The sequence below is a fragment of the Salvelinus sp. IW2-2015 genome, linkage group LG4p, assembly GCF_002910315.2.
Source record: "Salvelinus sp. IW2-2015 linkage group LG4p, ASM291031v2, whole genome shotgun sequence".
In the NCBI taxonomy this organism is placed as follows: Eukaryota; Metazoa; Chordata; class Actinopteri; order Salmoniformes; family Salmonidae; genus Salvelinus; species Salvelinus sp. IW2-2015.
In genome coordinates, this window is record NC_036841.1 from 16353132 (window position 1) to 16372435 (window position 19304).

Sequence of the window (19304 nt, forward strand, 5' to 3'; positions counted from 1 at the left end):
TGGGAACTATTCTTCGTGAATGTACATTTTGAAATGAGGTCTGTAAAGGTTCATGTCAGTGCATCACTCCTCTCTCTATGCTTAACCTTGTAGGGCAGCCCGACTCTTATGAACTGTACGCAAGAAGTTCCTCTTAGGAATTCAGCATTCTCTGTGTTGATCTCCCATTGTCTCACCTCTGAGAAGGAGAGGTCGCATCACGTAGATCTGACACCTGATCGGAGGTTAACTTTAAACCAATACTATTGTACCACAACTCAGATTTTGAATCCAGAACACTCAGACACTTAAGAAAGGGTCTTAGCTCCATTGTTCTAGCACTTTTTTGTTCCTGACCTGCTGTGGTGATACTCTCCTTCTTTCTGTCTCTCTCCACACCATGGACTTTTGGGGCATGGCCTTTCAGGCTACGATCTCTCCCTCTCTCTCGCTGACCATGCTTGGAACAATGCCCTGTAATGCTTGTTAATGCTTTGTAACTCAAGCTTCATGCCTTGTATGTGAATCCATTCATTTTACAAAGTAATTAAATACACTTGTATTTCGAATTCCATTGTCAGACATTTATTTATTGCCTATTACTGTAACACAACCATAGTCTCTTGCATATTGCTAATTATCTTTATGGAGTCAGACAAGCATTTTAATAGGCTAACTGCTTAGTCTTATTACGAGTCGCATGTAATGTATATACAATATACTGTATATTCGCATATCAAATATTACTGCGCACTCCAACCTCTGTAAAAACAGCAATGTATCTACCACTCCATCGTCCACCAGACCAACAAATCAATCTATACCCCAAACAAAACACCAGATGGTAAGGACCTCCTGTTAGTAAATAAATTAACAAACGAGTCCCGAGCCATCCATTGATCAGCATGCAGGACTTCAGCCGATTGCTCCACCTCTTAGTGAAGAAGCCGGGCTACCTGAGGTCAGTAGGACTAACAGGGTGGCATCATGCTGCCAGCTACTATGAGGGGATGGCTCATGGTGACGTTTATCAAAATTGAGTTTGTTTTCAAATTCTTTGTGGATCTGTGTAATCTGAGGGAAATATCTCTTTAATATTGACATCCATTTGGCAGGAGGTTAGGAAGTGCAGCTCAGTTTCCACCTCATTTTGTGGGCAGTGTGCACATAGCCTGTCTTCTCTTGAGAGCCATGTCTGCCTACGGCGGCCTTTCTCAATAGCAATGATAGTCTCTCTCTCTCTTCTTCTCCCTCCCCAAACCTCAGTTTCCCCTCCCTTTCTCTCTCTCTCTCTGTGCAATATCTGTTCAAGATCTTCCTGCAACAGCTCACCACTGTCAATCATTCTCTCGATGCCAACGACAAAGGGTGGACATTTATCCTGTGGGATATATCCTTCCTGCTCCTGTGATACGTTTACCTTAATCCCTCTCTGTGCCACACATTGGACGTGTGGGTACAGGGGCAGGTGGAAAGTGTGACGCGCCAAACGTCACCCCATCTGTGGTGGCTGAGTCTGTGCACTGCCAAACCCATCTGAACCAGTTGTCTGTGAGCAGTTAGTGATTTAGACTAAACAGAACATTGTGTTTCACTGAGACGTAACATAACAGCGTTTAAAGCTGTGCCTGGGAGCCTTTGGACACAGCAATTACTAGTAGATCTGGAGGGCGGAGACATACACAGAGAGCCTGCTGCACTGGTGTGTGTAAGTCCTAATTCATTCAGAGACGGAATTCTTTTTGTTCAGGTCACAAAGGCTGGCTTTTTAATCACAACACAGTGGTGACCTTTCCACCAGAGACCTGGATGAGCCTGACAATAGGGTTCTCGGTTTCTTTAAATCCTGCCTAGAGCACCTGGGACTAAATGGAGGCTCTCGCTCGTCTAAGTGTTTCACTCACTCTCCCCTTTACAGGATTCTCTCCATCCAGTAAGGCCTAAACTTTCATATGGATCGATGATTGGATGACTTCTCCCCACACATGCAACACTAGCTATTATTGAGCGGTGGATGCCTTTCTAAGGCCAGTTGGCATTACATTACCAGAGAACAGCAAACAGCTCCCCTTACCTTACAAGCTAATCTTTGCTCAAAGTAGCCTCACCGTCACACTGGGATTTTGTCTTCTTTCCCACTCGGATCCTGAAAAGGATCGACGCAGGAGATGAGAAGCAGGTACAGGGGTTGAAGGTTTAATAGCTGACGGACATGAAACGGAACAGGAACAGCGTCTGGACAGGAACACATGACAAGAATTAACGCGGACAAAGGGAACACCACCGAGGAACAGACAGGGGCAATCAGCCATGTGAAGGAGTCCATGTGAATCCAACAAGCGCTGCTGCGCGTAATGATGGTGCCAGGTGCGTGTAAAGACGGGTAGCTTGGCGCCCTCGAGCGCCAGGGAGGGGGAGCGGGAGCAGGCGTGACAGATCCCACAGTCGGGATCTGCTTAGTTCATGTGATTACATTGGAATTTCCAGACTGAAAGAGAAGGACATTTCTCAGGCTTGGACCCATGACCAAGGAACGTTAGCCTCAACGGCTGTACAACATATAGACAACGGAACATTCATTGGAACATTGCAAAAGCCATTAACAAAGTACCCTTTGAACGTTACGGAGGTCACAGACATATAATTGCAGAAGAACAGGTCAATGTTATACTGCTGAGCAAGGCAAAGTACGAAATGTCAATCTAGAACCTGAGTCATTCAACCAAAGCATCTTTTGGCTGGGCCCTAAATAGTGGTTTGGACCGATGTTGATAGCGGTTTTGCGTATGTAGGTCCCAATGTTAACATTTCAACACTTTTGTGCTTACTGTACACTAAAGTGTTATGGAAGTGCCTAGTAGAATCCCTGATCCCATATCCCTCTTACCTAATTTCAACCCTGCCCTCTTTTGATCTCTGTATTGATGAGTAACCTGATGTGCCCTGACTGATGCTTCACCCGCACTAAAAAAATACTATAGTATACCATGGTATAAATACTATAGTATTCACTGTAGTGTTTTTGCTGACTTTACTGTGGTATTGACTGTAGTATATTTAGGGGCGGCAGGAAGCCTAGTGTTTAGAGCGTTGGGCCAGTAACCGAAAGGTTGCTAGATCGAATCCCCGAGCTGACAAGGTAAAAATCTGTCATTCTGCCCCTGAACAAGGCAGTTAACCCACTGTTCCTAGGCCGTCATTGTGAATAAGAATTTGTTCTTAAATGACTTGCCTGGTTAAATAAAGAAAAATATATATGCAGTTAACTCTAGTATAAACACTGTAGTAAAAGAAAACTGTAGTAATTAATGTAGTGTCTTTGTAGATTATAGTGTACTGTACTTATAGTTAAATATAGTATAAATACTGTAGTAAAAGAAAACTGTAGTTTATACTACAGTAATTAATGTAGTGTTTTTGCAGATCGTAGTATATACTATAGTCTTTTTTTTTTTACACAGAAGTGGAGGCTTTCTCCTTCAGGAAACCTACTGGAGAAATAGTTAAAGACCACATTTTCAATAATCTGTGGGGAAAACAATATGGCCTATACTTGACATGTAGGTTTCTTACTTATGGTGTCACAAACTGCGATATGGTGGAGGGGAATGGGCATGGTATATGCAAATCAAATACTGTAGTATTTACTATAATTTAAAAAGTGTAGTATTTTTGGTGTCTGTAGTATTTTTTCAGACATTACTGTAGTATTTACTAGTGTTTTTTGTCTCCAGATAACACTGTAGTATATACTGTAGTACTCTACAGTATACTACAACATTCTATAGTAAGTACTACACATTATCGAGGGATACTACAGTGTAGTTTAGTATTCTACAGTATACTGCAGTTTACTATAGAAATCTATAGCAAGTACTAAAGTATTCTATAGTATTTTTTCATGTGGGTAGTTCCCTAGAGGGTGGTTAGGGGACATACGGGGGAGGGATAGGGTTGAGGGTCAATGAGGTGCAAGGCACGCTACAGGCAGGCTATTAGTCTGGCCCTGTCAGATGAATGGGCATGTGTTAACCATATATAGTAAGGAAATAACAGGGGGAGAGGTCATGGAAGTGGGTTTGTTATCTCTTTCACAGAGCACATCTACTCTCCGGAAGACTCCAAACTAGACATGCGGAACTGTGACAACAGCAGGATAAGGTATGCAGCAGGGGAAGCAGGTAGCCTAGTGGTTAACAGCGTTGGGCCAGTAACCGAAAGGTTGCCAAGCCGACTAGGTGAAAAATCTGTTAAATGTGCCTTTGAGCAATAGCACACAGACCAAAACAAAGGACCACGCAGTGCTGCACTCCCACATCTTTCACACTTAAAAGGGTTTGTTATGATCAACTTGCATGATTCTTAACCTCTTATCACACTGACTGAGGGAGAAGAGGTTATCTTAGCTTATAGAAACGAGCAGAAGCTCTGACCTATCCAGGCTCTGTCCTACAGGTTATGGAAAATGTGCTACACTCCTCAAAAACAATACAGTGAATACTGCAGCATACTACAGTTCGAAAAAAAACGACACTACAGTCATGTCATTTGCAGACTTAACTTTTCAAAAACACTACAGTGAATACTATAGTATTTCTACCATAGTATACTATACTATTTTTTTCATGTGGGTGAATTAGACTAATCACAATTTGACTAACTAGAGGGTGAACATGCATGCAGCAATGCACGCACGCACGCACACACACACTACCTCGAGATGATAGTCGCTAGTGAACGTCTACACACCCCTTGCACACTAATCACATTTTGCTGCCTTAAAATTCAATCTCAAAAGGATTACACTTTTCCTACCGATCTACACAACCTAATCCACATTTTCTTATAGACAATTGTCCGAATTAATTACAAATAACAAAATGAAGATGTCTTGATTGTGGGCTCACCATGTCATTTCAACGTGGAGAATTGGGTAATACTTTGTTGATACGTTGATGAGAACCTATTTTCACCCACTCAAAAAGACGGCCAAATGTTTGTTGAATACCCAATGCATTACCACTGTGCTTTATACCAGTGGTTCCCAAACTTTTTATAGTCCCGTACCCCTTCAAATGTTCAACCTCCAGCTGCGTACCCCCTCTAGCACCAGGGTCAGCGCACTCTCAAATGTTGTTTTCTGCCATCATTGTAAGCCTGCCACACACACACACTATACGATACATTTATTAAACATAAGAATGAGTGTGAATTTGTCACAACCCGGCTCGTGGGAAGTGACAAAGAGATCTTATAGGACCAGGGCACAAATAATAATAATAAATCCTTTTGCTCTTTATTTAACCATCTTACATATAAAACCTTATTTGTTCATCGAAAATTGTGAATAACTCACCACATGTTAATGAGAAGAGTGTGCTTGAAAGGATGCACATAACACTGTAATGTTGGGTTGTTTTGGAGAGTCTCAGTCTTAAATGATTTTCCACACACAGTCTGAGCCTGTATTTAGTTTAAATGCTAGTGAGGGCTGAGAATCCACTCTCACATAGGTACGTGGTTGCAAAGGGCATCAATCAGTGTCTTAACAGCGGATTTGCCAAGGTAGGATACTCTGAGCGCAGCCCAATCCAGAAATCTTGCAGTGGCTTCTGATTAAATTCAAATTTTCACAGAACCGCTTGTTGCAATTTCGATGAGGCTCTCTTGTTCAGATGTCGGTAAGTGGACTGGAGGCAGGGCATGAAATGGATAACGAATCCATTTTTTTGTGTCATCCGTTTCGGGAAAGTACCTCTGTAACTGCGCACCTAACTCACTCAGGTGCTTCGATATATCACATTTGACATTGTCCGTAAGCTTGAGTTCATTTGCACACAAAAAAATCATACAATGATGGAAAGACCTGTGTGATTAAGAGCTCCAACTTCTTAATCATAGCCTCAATTTTGTCCCCCACATTGAATATAGTTGCAGAAAGTCCCTGTAATCCTAGATTCAGATCATTCAGGCGAGAAAAAACGTCACCCAGAAAGGCCAGTCGTGTGAGAAACTCGTCATCATGCAAGCGGTCAGACAAGTGAAAATTGTGGTCAGTAAAGAAAACTATAAGCTCGTCTCTCAATTTAAAAAAATGTGTCAATACTTTGCCCCTTGATAACCAGCACACCTCTGTATGTTGTAAAAGTGTTACATGGTCGCTGCCCATATCATTGCATAGCACAGAAAATACACGAGAGTTCAGGGGCCTTGCTTTAACAAAGTTAACCATTTTCACTGTAGTGTTCAAAACGTCTTTAAGCTGTCAGACATTAAGCTGTCAGGTGGATGCTGCAGTGTACCCAAGTGGCGTCGGGAGCAACTGCTTGCACGTGCGTCACCACTCCACTATGTCTCCCTGTCATGGCTTTTGCGCCATCAGCAGCAGCTATGTTCGGCTACATACGGACAGTTAGTGGTATTCCCGCGAGAGAGTAACGGTTAATGTGATTGGATGTTAATTATTTGACTAGGTTACCTGTATTTGACATTGTGTTCAGCAAAATAACAACACTAGATGGTTTCATTTTATTTTTGGCAGTGAAACGAGGCTACTCAGGCGAGAAAAAAACTCACCCAAATGTTTAGCCCCGTTGGAAAATGTAAATGGACTGTTTGAAAATGTGAAGAATGATTTAATTTTTTAAAATATATATACTGTATATATATATTTTAAATGTGAATCACATTTTTATTTGGGGTACCCCTGACGGCATTGTGTGTACCCCTCAGTTTGGGAATACCTGCTCTATATCAAATTTCAGTCAGACTGCCCAGCCAACCCGAGCCCCCTACACAACTTCCTACCCATGTTTTTCTCAAGGGAAAGGTTTGGAAAACAAAAGTTGAACATACACATACACCTACACATTAACACACAGAAACAGTACACCCTCCATATAATTCATATCATAGGCCTAATAGTACTGTAGAGCTCTTTTTACTTGCACACAATACACCTGGGTCACCTCGTCCTGCCCCGAGGGGTCCACGGCCCTGCAGCGCCCCAACCCAACACACCCCTCTCAGCTTTAGGATCTTAGTGAAACATTATTGGTTTCAGGTGTTTCAGACTGTCAACAGTACAGCAGACTCCCAGGGCCAGGAATGAGCAGCCCAGCAGCTAGCGATTGCCTAAATCTCCCCTGACGTGAACATGTTTTCAATACAAACTCCTTTTGTCGTACAGTATTCCACATAAGGCTTCCAGACCTTATGAATGTTGCACAGTATAACCTTAATCTTAAAACAAATCTAGTGATACTGTACATAACTTGACATTTCTTCCATAAATTGTGGGAGGATAACCAACCTTCCAATGAATGGCAATGCATTTATTAGCCACTTTAAATGCTTGGTTACACAGTTTCTTCTGATAACAGTCTCCGGTATCAACATTTCAAAGCAAATAAAAACAGGGAGAAGGCAGAATCTGTAGACATGTTGAGATAAAAGGACATACTCTTTGTCAGAATTCAGCCAGCGTTCACAAGACCTCAACATATGGTATCGGGTAAGCTGTCATTATAAATAAGAATTTGTTCTTAACTGACTTGGCTAGTTAAATAAAATAAAAATAAAATATATATATGTCCCCTTTTGTGCTTTACACCTCCAGCAGAATAATACAATTTCTGAGTGCATAATATTCAGCTTCACTGGCAGTTCCTACCCTTTATGGATGGTCTTGAACTGCATAAATTGATGTCTGAGATTATATGAACATGACTGGGCATTCTAACATATCTGTATCCATTCATCATCATCGATAGCATCTCCCAGGTCTTCCCGACCTTTTGTTTTACATGTTTTGTGTCAATGGCAAATTCTTGCAAATGTATTAAAAATAAAAAACAGAAATACCTTATTTACTTACATAAGTATTGAGACCCTTTGCTATGAGTCTCGAAATTGAGCTCAGGTGAATCCTGTTTCCATTGATCATCCTTGAGATGGTTCTACAACTTGATTGGAGTCCACCTGTGGTAAATTCAATTGATTGGATATGATTTGGAAAGGCACACACCTGTCTGTATAAGGTCCCACAGTTGACAGTGCATGTCAGAGCAAAAACCAAGCCATGAGGTTGAAGGAATTGTCCGCAGAGCTCTGAGACGGGATTGTGTCAAGGTTCAGATCTGGGGAAGGGTACCAAAAAATGTCCTTCATTGTTTTTAAATGGAAGAATTTTGGAACCACCAAGACTCTTCCTAGAGCTGGCCGCCCGGCCAAACTGAGCAATCGGGGGAGGAGGGCCGATGGTCACTGACAGAGCTCCAGCGTTCCTCTGTGGAGATGGGAGAACCTTCCAGAAGGACAACCATCTCTGCAGCACTCCACCAATCAGAACTTTATGGTAGAGTGGCCAGACAGAAGCCACTCATCAGTAAAAGACACATGACAGCCCGCCTGGAGTTTGCCAAAGGCACCTAAAGGTCTCACAGACCATGAGACACAAGATTCTCTGAACTGATGAAACCAAGATGGAACTATTTGGCCTGAATGCCAAGCGTCACGTCTGGAGGAAACCTGGCACCATCCCTACGGTGAAGCATGGTGGTGGCAGCATCATGCTGTGGTGATGCTTTTCAGAGGCAGGGACTCGAGGGAAAGATGAACGGAGCAAAGTACAGAGAGATCCTTGATGAAAACCTGCTCCAGAGCGCTAAGGACCTCAGACTGAGGGCGAAGGTTAACCTTTCAACAGGACAACAACTCAAAGCACACAGCCAAGACAATGCAGGAGTGGCTTCGGGACAAGTCTCTGAATGTCCTTGTGCCGGACCCGGGACTTGAACCTGATCGAACATCTCTGGAGAGACCTGAAAATAGCTGTGCAGCGACGCTCCCCACCCAACCTGACAGAGGTTGAGAGGATCTGCAGAGAAGAATGGGAGAAACTCCCCAAATACAGGTGGACCAAGCTTGTAGCGTCATACCTAAAAGACTGAAGGCTGTAATTGCTGCCAAAGGTGCTTCAACAAAGTACTGAGTAAATTGTCTGAATACTTGATTAAGTGGAAAAAACTATTTAATCCATTTTAGAATACGGCTGTAACATAACAAAATGTGGAAAAAGGGAAGGGGTCTGAATACACTGTAAGCTACAGATGTGTTTTTTTGCATGTGTCTCAATCCACCGCGTCCGCCGATGTCGCACTTCCGCATCTGCGTTGAAAGGGGACAGAGCTAGAGCGGTGTTTGTCAGACCATGAGACATCCCTAAAAATCGGTCTTCTCTCAAAAACATCCTTAAGCGTCCGAACGTTTTGGCCTACAAACTATTATGACCCCTCTATGGAAAGATGGGATTCGTCTGAAGTCGGTACAGCCAATCTCCCAACTTCTGTCTGTAGTGTCCGAACCTTTTGGGCTACACACTAATATGTTGTTTTGCTCTAGGATGCCCACAGGCCTCACAATACTCGTCTGAATGTCCCCCGGTACCAGTTGGGAAAAATGAATGGAAGTAGAGTACCAGTCCAAAGTTTTAGAACACCTACTCATTGAAGGGTTTTTCTTTATTTGTACTATTTTCTACATTGTAGAATAATAGTGAAGACATCAAAACTATGAAATAATATATGAAATATAAATATAAATAAATATATTATATACTTGAGATTCTTCAAAGTAGCCACCCTTTGCCGTCATAACAGCTTTGCACACTCTTGGCATTCTCTGTATTTTGTATTTTTTAAGTGGTCTTAAAATTCAAAATCAAATAGAAAAATTATCCTTGGTATGGTACTTCTTTTAAAAAATCCACATAGCATTTAAAAACCATGTCAACCCCTATTATTTCACACAGAGTGAGTCCATGTAGCTTTTTATGTGATTTGTTAATCCAAATTGTACACCTCAACTAATTTAGGCTTGCTTAAAACAAAGAGAATGAATACTAATGCTACGACTATATTTTATTTCTTTCATTTTATATTCATCTTTAAAAAATATGAATCATCTTCCACTTTAACATGAGTATTTTGTTGACCAAAATGACAATTAAATCCATTTGAATCCCACTTTGCAACACAACAAAATGTGAAGAAATTAAAGGGGTCTGAATACTTTTGCAAGGCACTATAAATAACCAATGACATTTACAATCAAATCGATAAAAACATCAGACCATCGAATGTTCACCAGAGAAAAGGACTTCAGCTCTTATACACATCAGACAGATGTATTACATACACACACACAACCTTATCCCAAAACACAGTCACATCTCGGAGTGATAGATCGGCCATAGTGACGCACAATAGCCCTCAGAGCGTCAAGGGCGATCGTTTAACGATACCAATCTATTCTGCTCCGTGTCACAAACGCTTTATGCAACCACACGCAGGATGTAAATCAAAGCAGGGTGAAAGGGAACTGAAGGCCATATGGACAGCGCTGAGAGGCCTAGGTAAATAGTCTGCCAGTGACCAACAAATTACAATACTGCACATAGCTGCTGACCTTGAGTCAGATTTGAGAAGTAGGCTCCAGATTGAAACATGAAAAGAAGTCTAAAAGGGAACTTTGTCAGCTGGTGCAATGTCTGCAGTCCTGTTATGTTACACATTGTTGTACCTTTCACCTTTTCACACCTGAAAAATTCCCTCCTCAATAAACCACAAAGCAAATATTATAAATACCTACAGACTCCATCATCAAACACTGGTCTGAGCCTGCAATGTTAATTAAACAACCACATTTTCTGTCTGGATTAAATTTAGTGTTGGGGAACAAGACTTATTCTAACCACAATTGCACTGTACAGATGTAAAGTTTGGTTACAGAATGACACTAAAATCTCCCTCAGTTTTTTATGTGACCACGTTTTCCAAAAATGCTGTAAATATCTATATTTACTACGAATCAAGGTTAAAAAATGTCTGCAGAAAGAATGGGGTGTCCGCTATGATATGACACCTTGAGTTCGAAAAAATCTATTTTGGTTAATGAACTACAGTAAGTGAAGTGGATTAACATCCGATAAAACCTGTCAAACTCATTCCAAGGAGGACCAAGTGTCTGCGGGTTTCCGCTCCACCCTTGTACAGTCATGGCCAAAAGTTTTGAAATTGACACAAATATTAATTTTCACAAAGTCTGCTACCTCAGTTTGTATGATGGCAATTAGCATATACTCCAGAATGTTATGAAGAGTGATCAGATGAATTGCAATTAATTGCAAAGTCCCTCTTTGCCATGCAAATTAACTGAATCCTCAAAAAACATTTCCACTGCATTTCAGCCCTGCCACAAAAGGACCAGCTGACATCATGTCAGTGATTCTCTCGTTAACACAGGTGTGAGTGTTGACGAGGACAAGGCTGGAGATCACTCTGTCATGCTGTTTGGAGTTCGAATAACAGACTGGAAGTTCAAAAGGAGGGTGGTGCTTGGAATCATTGTTCTCCTCTGTCAACCATGGTTACCTGCAAGGAAACACGTGCCTGCATCATTGCTTTGCACAAAAAGTGCTTCACAGGGCAAGGATATTGCCCAGTAAGATTGCACCTAAAGTCAACCATTTATCGGATCATCAAGAACTTCAAGGAGAGCGGTTTAATGTGTTGTGAAGGCTTCAGGGCACCCAAGAAAGTCCAGCAAGCGCCAGGACCGTTCTCTAAACTTGATTCAGCTGCGGGATCGGGGCACCACCAGTACAGAGCTTGCTCAGGAATGGCAGCAGGCAGGTGTGAGTGCATCTGCACGCACAGTGAGGCGAAGACTTTTGGAGGATGGCCTGGTGTCAAGAAGGGCAGCAAAGAAGCAACTTCCCCAGGGAAAAACATCAGGGACAGATTGATTTTCTGCAAAAGGTACAGGGATTGGACTGCTGAGGACTGGGGTAAAGTCATTTTCTCTGTGCATCCCCTTTCCGATTGCTTGGGGCATCCGGAAAAAAGATTGTCCGGAGAAGAAAAGGTGAGCGCTACCATCAGTCATGTGTCATGCCAACAGTAAAGCATCCTGAGACCATTCATGTGTGGGGTTGCTTCTCAGCCAAGGGAGTGGGCTCTCTCACAATTTTGCCATCCAGAATAAAGAATGGTACCAACACATCCTCCGAGAGCAACTTCTCCCAACCATCCAGGAACAGTTTGGTGACGAACAATGCATTTTCCAGCATGATGGAGCACCTTGCCATAAGGCAAAAGTGATAACTAAGTGGCTCGGGGAACAAAACATTGATTTCTTGGGTCCATGGCCAGGAAACTCCCCAGACCTTAATCCCATTGAGAACTTGTGGTCAATCCTCAAGAGGCGGGTGGACAAACAAAAACCCACACATTCTGACAAACTCCAAGCATTGATTATGCAAGAATGGGCTGCCATCAGTCAGGATGTGGCCCAGAGGTTAATTGACAGCATGCCAGAGCAGATTGCAGAGGTCTTGAAAAAGAAGGGTCAACACTGCAAATATTGAATCTTTGCATCAACTTCATGTAACTGTCAATAAAAGCCTTTGACAATTATGAAATGCTTGTAATTATACTTCAGTATTCCATAGTAACATCTGACAAAAATGTCTAAAGACACTGAAGCAGCAAACGTTGTGGAAATTCATATTTGTGTCATTCTCAAAACTTTTGGCCACGACTGTACTTGAATGATGAATTAAGGTCACTAATTAGTAAAGAACTCCCCTCACCTGGTTGTCTAGGTCTTGAAAGGAAAAACCTGCAGACACTAGGCCCTCCATGGAACGAGTTTAACACCTCTGCAATAACAGAATGATGGTAACAGAATGACATCATGGGTCCCTGATCTGTACTATACAAAAAATGCATAATTATGAATGTCATTCTCTTCATGGTGATATCCTGAATAGGTACACGAAGGTAGACAAATGTAATATCCTCATGCTTGGGTATTATTCTACACATTGGCTATTATTCTAATGAGCTCCGCCCCCAAACAAGACCAAATTTGGTTGGTCCGGAATGGACCAAGTCTGTACCAATCATAGACGTCTAGACTATAATCATAGACACGTTTGGACATCACAGACTAGCACAGTAGAGTAGAGTACAGCAGAACACAGCACAGCCGTGTAGTGTACTGTATTGTTAAGTAGAGTACAGTACACTAAATAATACTGTACTCTAGTGTGCTTTACTGTACTGTCCTATACTCTACTTGTTTTATACTGTACTGTACCTTGTGACTTGGTGACTACTATGAATTCCCATTGTAGCCAATTCAGTTGCAGTCATTTTGTGACAGATTTTCTGGTCACTCTGTTACCGATTTGGGAACCGAATGACACATTTGAATCACTTAAATAAAATCATAAACCAAAATGCTTTCAGTAAAAACACTGACTAATCGGTAGGTCTACCTTTACTTGGTACTTCTGTAAACGTTCAATATTTTTGGTGGCAGAATGACAAGACACTAGGCAACATTTCTTAAACTTACAGGAGGCAAATATCCCGTTTCCATCTGTTTGACCAGAAAGCCTTTTCTTATTCCTAATTTTTAGGATGGAAAATGTTTGAAGAATTGATATATGCCTTCATAAAAAAAGAGATATATATATATATATATATAATTGACTCTTAGCTTTCATTTTACACCAAATTTGATATGCTTCTGCAAACTTCACATTAGTTGTCACAGAGCCTTTTCCATGAATATGACCTACCTACACTGTATCAAGCAGCATCAGTCCAGCTGGTTACTCATCTCTTCTCCTCTTCTTCTGGTTTTCAATCTCCCTCTCCCTCCCTCTCCCTCACCCCATCCATTCCTTCCAGAGTAGACAGATTGAAAGCTAACACATCCTCCCCTTATCAGCCCAAATGCACCATATTTATCTCTTCTTTCCATCTCGCTCATATTCACTTGTTCCAGCCAAGCCTCACTAGATCTTGTGGCGTTGCTGAAAGCATACCGCTGTCAGAAAAAGCATCTATTCTTCAGCGCCTGGCATTGTGCTCTACTGTATAGTGTTACATCAACGTGTTTGCATTCCATTAATACGAATTGGACAGAGAGACGGCGGCGTGCCTGTGAGTCTAAGTGTGTGTGTGTGTGGACTGTACTGTACTGTATGTGTGCTCAGTATTGACAGGAGTGGTAAGTGTATTACATAAACTAGACTCTCTATCCCATTGCCACTCGACCATATTAAAGAGGGAATTATAGAAACTAGAGTCGTTTCTTTCCTCCATCCTGCATCTCCTCTTGCTCTGGTTTCCATCACGTTCCAGCAGTCTTACACTCTAAACCCGCATCTTAACTACAGGTCTGGGGCTATAGGCAAAGCAGCAGGGCTTAGCTGGGAGGAGAGAGAGACTGCTGCATTGACATGCACTGTGCTGAACTGCACTCGTCTCATCCTAGACACACTCCTCTATTACCTCGCTCTAATCCACTCATAGTCACATTCACACAGCACAGCACACACACACACACACACACACGCAGTATGGCATGTATGAGGTGGTGTGTGAGTCAGTCAGTTGGGTGATTCCTTAATAACAGGCTATTCAATTAATCACCAGATTAACGGCCTTAACGTGCCCTGCTTGCCTGGTCGGTATTTGGCCATGATTACTACAAGTTTAGATAGCTGGCTAGACTAACTTACCAATCTAACAATTGTTAGCTGACGTCTAATTGAATGACTGTCAAGAGAAACAAGAGAGAAACTGCTGATGCACAACTAAATTTGCACCTTGAATATTCTACTATTCTAATACCCTGACTACACCGCTCGCGTCGCGTGCGCCGAGCGTTGCAAAATACATTTAGGAATCTATGTTATTCAATTATTGCACCCACCCTGCTCGCGGGCGTCAACGAGAGGCTGCGTTGGTGTAACGGATGTGAAATGGCTAGCTAGTTAGCGGGTACCCTAAGTAGCGTTTCAATCAGTTACGTCACTTGCTCTGAGACTTAAGTAGGGTTTCCCCTTGCTCTGCAAGGGCCGTGGCCTTTGTGGAGCGATGGGTAACGATGCTTCGTGGGCGACCGTTGTGATGTGTGCAGAGGGTCCCTGGTTCGCGCCCGTGTCGGGCGAGGGGACGGTTTAAAGTTATACTGTTACATTGATGCTGTTGACCCGGATCACTGGTTGCTGCGAAAAGGAGGAGGTTGAAAGGGTGAGTTTAACGGATGTAAATGGCTAGCTAGTTAGCGGGTACGCGCTAGTAGCGTTTCAATCAGTTACGTCACTTGCTCTGAGACTTAAGTAGGGTTCCCCTTGCTCTGCAAGGCCGCGCTTTTGTGGAGCGATGGGTAACGACGCTTCGTGGGTGTCAGTTGTTGATGTGTGCAGAGGGTCCCTGGTTCGCGCCCGTGTTGGGGCGAGGGGACGTACTAAAGTTATACTGTTACATTGGCAAGGGCTAAAATAGAAGTCATTCCTATTTCTGACGCAGATCGCGCTGCAAGTCCTGCCTCTCCCATCTCCTCATTGGTTTATAGAAGCAGGTACCCACATGCCATCTCCTCATTGGTTATACCCACGTGGGTGATTGAAAGACGAACTGTTTTGCCGGTAGTCGTGGTAATACTATGAAAGTTTAGATGCCAATCACCATATAAGTTAAACGATGAAAAAGCCTGGAAGGAGGAAAGATGACTAGAAACTATTCGGTTGACCGTTTTTACGTGTGGATTAATTGTCGGAGTAGAGGACCTTGTGCATTTCAGGTAAAATAATAAGCTAATGTTTATATCCCAGGACAAATTAGCTAGCAACAGCAAGCTAGATAAATAGGACAAATTAGCTAGCAAGTGCAAGCTAAATTGCCATAAATGTTTTATGCTTTTCGACCTGTCCCCAAATTAATGTATTTGGTTCAGAGTTTGTCTTGATATTTTAACCTGCGTGCTGTGATCGCGTTTGGTGTGGGGGGACAAAATAGATGTATGCACGATGGCGCACGCGGGCAGCCGGTTTGGGTTCCGTGTAAGTCTCAACAGTAAGTTGAGGCCCAGACTGAGTTCCCTTTTTATATTTTTTTGGGGGGGCCCAACCTGCAGGGTAATCTTTCTTACCATCTGCATATGAATCAAACTGACTCTATCTACACATTTAGTAGTATTTGGTTAGATTTGAATTTCAACAAGTATGCCAAATCATTGCTGGAGGCTGGAGGAAATTCTACACCCACAGACACCGTCTGGTCCAAGAAGTGACTCAGGAGTCTGGACGTGCCTGCATATTTCCCTAAGGTATCAACCACAGATCCTGACAGACTGCAACAAGACAGTTCCTTAAAAACCGCTCTGTCATCTTTCTGTCTCATCATGGAGTATTACCCACAGGCAGCAGAGAGACCTCGGGGAGAAGATTGGTATGGAATGACTCAAAGAAAAAGGGCAACAGTTGACATTACAGTCAATCATCCTCATTCCTTGGAGTTACTCTTTAACTACTTTGGCAACTGGAATGTCATTACTCAACTGTACTTAGTAGCACAAATCAATAATTGAACTTAAATCAAAGGGAACTGGCAAGCTTATTTCGTTTGTAATCAAGGATAGCAGGCTTATATCTTTACACTCAAACAGTGACTTTCCGCAAAACATAGATTGTTTTGGTTTCAACCCTCAGTTTAACAGTATTTCAAAAAATGTCCACATGTATGTCTGTGTGTGTCTGTGTGTGTCTGTGTGTCTGTGTGTCTGTGTGTGTGTGTGTGTGTGTGTGTGGTAACAGCCAGAAGGGCCAGAGACAGGGACAGGAAGCTGCCTCCAAAAGCTCAGTGTCAAACCCAGTGAACAACACCCACAGGTAGGGATAGCCCAAGCAGGGACCCGACCCATGGCCCTCTGGAAAGGGAGGGAGGGGCCAGATCCAGTCCTCCAGGGCTGGCAGGTTTAGCACACACCTCTCAATTAGAGGGGCAAAACATCAACGTTCGGTTTTATTTACTATCCAAATATTGACTGTCTGGTTATGCAACCAAGGGATAAACCTCTCTGGGGATTGGCTATGTTATAATGAACGGCCTCATGGGAGTAGAGGAGAGCAGACTGGCCTGCTTGTTTTTTTTTTTTAAACAGTTTCCTCCTGGGAACAAAGGTTCCCCCAGATCTGATACTCTCTTAAAAACAGGGCGGTTCTCATTTCACTTCAATATCAAAACACCAAAGCGATCTAACAGTGAGCGAGACGGCGCGACATGCCATTGTTTACACAGAACGTGTGTATAGAGAGAGATCAGGAGCTGAGCGAAGTGGTTTTTAATGTCTAATAGCCACAGTATGACAGTGTACTCTAGGGTCATGACTTAGGTATCAGACAGAATCACATACAGAGAGATCCAGACAGAGAGGATAAGACAATTGAAGAGACACAAAAAGAGAAAGAGGTCACTCGGTCACAGGAAAAGTGAGTAAATACAGTGAGTCACACAGAGTTTGAGTCGCAGATAAGTCACAGGACGTGGGTCAGTCATAGCTTGGGGCCACACGTATGCACACACATACATGAACACACACAACAACAAACACCCAGGGATATGGGTCAGAGAGAGAGAGGTCAGAGGTCAACTCACAGTGAGCGGCAAGGAGCAGACAACGAAGATGACCGTCATGGAGGCCAGCAGCATCAGGTGGTCCATCTCCTCCTCCCCCTGTCCGAACCAGCCCAGACTCATCTTCCTCTTCCTCCCTCCRTTCACCACCGAACCACGCCGTGTCATCTGGCTGCGGTGCATCCGGCACAGGCTGACRATCACCGASCCGTTGCACACAAACACCGCCACRATCAGCAGCGCCATGASCGAGGCGTAGGACAGCGAGAATGCCAGAACCTTCCTCTCTTCGTCCACCCCCTCGCCCACCGCCTCCATCTTGATGAAGCACCACGTGCCCGGGCAGTACTGCTTGTGGCGGCCGTAGCCGAAGAATGGCAAAACACAGAAGGCGCAGGTAAAGACGTAGATAAGCAGGAGGGCCACCTTGGCGAAGCTGCGTCGGACGCACTTGGAGTAGAAATAGGGGTGGCTGATGGCCAGGCAGCGCTCCACGGCCATGGCACACAGGATGAGCATTGAGGCCAGGCCGAAGAAGGTCATGGCAAAGGCGAAGAGGCCACAGAGTCCCTGGTCCCCAGTGAGCCCCAGCAGGGACCGCTGGCGGGCGTAGCACACAAACACCAGGGGGCTGAGGAAGCAGGTACCCAGCAGGTCAGTGAGGGCCAGTCCCGTCACCAGGATGCAGAAGACGGAGGACTTGGTGCGCCGCTCCTTCCGGTGGACACCCAGGATGGCCAGGGCGATGAAGTTCCCCATCACCCCCAGGATGAACATCACCGTGCTCACCACCGGGTTCCCGTCCGTGTGGATATGGGTGCTGTTCTCGCAGCTCTCGTTCGACAGCATGACTCGAGGCTCAGTGTGTGTGTGTGTGTCAGGCTGTCAGTTTTGTGGTGTGCCGCCTCAAGCTCTTAAAGTCACCCTTGTTTGGCAGCAGAAAGGGCTATGGTAAGTGTTAAGACCCATTCCACTGGGGAAAAAACGGTTGAATCAACATTCTTTCCACTCATTTCAAGCAAAAATTTCAATTTGATGACCTTGAGTCAACCTGGGAAACAATTTTTTGCCACCCAACTTTTGACCTAAATCCAATGACATGGTGACATGTTTGGTTGATTTCAGGTTGAATTCACGGTTAGTTGACAACTCAAAACTAGACATTGAACTGACGTCTGTGACCAATGGGCTGGCATTGTTGAATCATTCTGATTCAGTGGATTTCCCCCAAATTGTTTCCCTTTCTCTTGTTGCTCTTCTGTAAAGTTTCCAAAGTCTCCAAGGTATAAAACGGTTCTCTTTTTTAAAGAAAACATGCAACTATTTAGGGCTCCATTGCGCAAGAGCAGTTCAAACGATATTGGCATTAATGAGTAGTAAATAACACTGTGTATAGGAACGAAACAAGCTCAACTCTTACCAAACGGGTCTCAATTGGCGACAAAAATCGACTGCCACTCCATATCTTTTGATCAGTCTGTTCTATAGTCCCCGTTGTCCTTCCTCCGAAACTCTAACTCTCCGACTGTCGCAGGCATCTGTCTGACAGCTAATGATAAAGAGCGGGTAGTGCATGTGTCACTTTCCGCTCTCTCTCTCTCTCTCTCGCACTCTCTCGCCCACGCGTTGCCTACACTCTCTCTCTCTCTCTCTCTCTCTCTCTCGCTCTCAGTCCCCGAGACTGTTAAATGTACTGCTTTAGGTCATATAACTTATCAGAAAAGCTACATGTTTCAAAGACTATACGCTTTTCGAGGTGATTTTGGTAGGTTTTCAAATGTTTCATAATTTGCATATGGCACACATATTTTTCCTCTTTCATTTTCTCTA

At 43.4% G+C, this 19304-nt stretch overlaps 1 protein-coding gene across 1 annotated transcript in view; it reads right to left on the minus strand.

Moving 5' to 3' along the window:
* The window catches only part of LOC111960603 (prostacyclin receptor), a 48583-nt gene extending 29518 nt beyond the window's left edge, over positions 1 to 19065 (minus strand). Inside the window, exon 1 of the mRNA XM_023982673.2 lies at positions 17496 to 19065. Within this exon, the coding sequence (XP_023838441.1) occupies positions 17496 to 18323 (828 nt within the window). The 5' untranslated portion in view covers positions 18324 to 19065. The remainder of the gene's footprint in view (positions 1 to 17495) is intronic.
* Positions 19066 to 19304: the final 239 nt, after the last annotated feature.